The sequence below is a fragment of the Camelina sativa genome, chromosome 5 (assembly GCF_000633955.1).
Source record: "Camelina sativa cultivar DH55 chromosome 5, Cs, whole genome shotgun sequence".
NCBI lineage: Eukaryota > Viridiplantae > Streptophyta > Magnoliopsida > Brassicales > Brassicaceae > Camelina > Camelina sativa.
Genome location: NC_025689.1, coordinates 13,079,282 through 13,081,191, shown reverse-complemented (window position 1 = coordinate 13,081,191; position 1,910 = coordinate 13,079,282). Strand labels below are relative to the sequence as shown.

General features: G+C 37.0%; 1 protein-coding gene across 1 annotated transcript; it reads left to right on the top strand.

The window, feature by feature from the left end:
* LOC104786760 (type 2 DNA topoisomerase 6 subunit B-like) lies at positions 390-1,085 on the top strand. The gene is made up of 2 exons (XM_019245902.1): positions 390-765; positions 899-1,085. The coding sequence occupies exons 1-2, from the start codon at positions 584-586 to the stop codon at positions 1,071-1,073; spliced, it is 357 nt and encodes a 118-aa protein (XP_019101447.1). The 5' UTR covers positions 390-583; the 3' UTR covers positions 1,074-1,085.

Below are 1,910 nucleotides of genomic sequence, written 5' to 3'. Positions count from 1 at the left end.
GTTGTTTTAACACAATCAAATCGTGTATTTCTTTGTTTGTAGCTCAATTTTGCATAAAGAGATATAATTTGGGGAAATTTTTTGGCCTAATCTCTGTTTTTGTGAGTAATTCAAGACCGATGAAGTAAGAGTGTTTTATATCTGAAAATTTGGCTCTTTGGTTTTTAACTAAACCTCTGATCTTTATAAGTTGAATTTTAGAATACTCGGCCACTCTATCTTTGTGTAATCCTTGCGTTAAATTTTTTTTTTCTGTTTCTGAAACTTTTATTGGCAGAAAGAAGGAGAATCCAATGCGAGAGGGTTTGGGGAACGACAAATTGGTACTGTCAGCCTCCTGACGCTATCACTTGAGTGTAGTCATCGTTAAGTTTAGTTCCTTCATTGCTTAAGGTATCCTGTAATGATATATGTTCCCTGTTATCTTGCAGATGCTTGTTCTGCATATACCTGTAAGTTCAAGTTTCTCCCTTTGCCGACAATTTTATCTACAAATTATTTTCCGTACACATGATAATTTAGTGACAGACTGATAAATCATGGAACTAAAAAGCGTGTTCATTCTTTCTCTCAGAATGTCACAATGGATCTAATGGTTAAACAAGGGGCTTCTCCTAGTACTCAAACTCAATACGTCTTTGCAGATGAGAAAACTCCATGCTTTACTGCCTCCAATCTTGAACGGTTAAAGTTTGGTCTTGAGGACTATGTATTAAGGCATGGGAACTGTTTGGATACAATGTGTGACCATTACTTCTCTGATAGGTATATAATATGTAACACTATTCTTGTTTCTGGCACATTTAATACATAACTTAGTTCGTTTCTACTAATTGAAGTGTCTGTTAAGTTATTCTGCAAGTTAAGTCTTAAAAATCTGGGTATATTTTACTTTCAGAGAGCATCTAAAAGTTGGAAGTGGAACTATACGCCATGAAGACCAACATAAGAGAGTTGGAGGGATGGTTGAAGTGGTGATTGTGATAAGTGACCTTCTAGAGACAACTCATCATTGCAGCAGATCATTCAACGGCAAAACAAAGGTTTGTTTAAGTTTCAAACTAATACAATAGCTCATAATGAGATGTAACGTATGATTGGCTGATTTTTAAAATGTTGGATTTTCCCATGTTTTATACTTTGACAACTTCTCACCTTCCCCTGTTCCACATATGGTTTGATCTTGGCGAATGTGAATGATCAAGATGAACATGTGTTTCTCGAATGAGAAATTTGATGATTTGAAGGCTAAAAATGAGGTTTTCTTCTAAGCTCACATGCTCGTAAGGTGCTATATCGGTCAATCTGTTTTGAACTTTTAGTGTCAATCTCTTAAATTTCGACAGGTTTGACCAAAGATTTTGTTGTTGTTGGTGTTTATCTTTCTTAGATTTTCAGCTATGTCCCTGACCTTGCAAGATCAATAGCAGGCCTAATATTCTCCTCTAGTGACTTGGACTTCCATGGAGATTGCTTATCGGTTCTTGGCTACACGTAAAGACTCAAAGAAAGGGAAACCTTCTTTTTTCGGTGATCCTCTTACCTTTCTTCTCAAGTCCACGCCCATTTCTTTTGATCCAGGCCCTTCAGTTCATCAATACAATTTAGGACGTCCATTCAACCCTAAAGACATGAGTATCTTCTCAGCCACCATCGCTCCACCATCAATGCCAAACAGCTAGAAACTCCAACGTTCTCCTCCATTACTTTACATATCTAGTTTCCTTTTCTGCGTATTTTATGACCGTTTGGTTCAGCATTTTGTATGGACGCATTTTCTAAGTAATAAAAAATACCGGGTTGTCGTTTGCTTCAAAACATCGTCTTGTTCTTGTGTTTCTTCTAAGTGTGTCTGGTTTCCCCTCACTTGGCTGATTCGTTGAGTCTTTTATCTTTGTGCGGATTCTCCT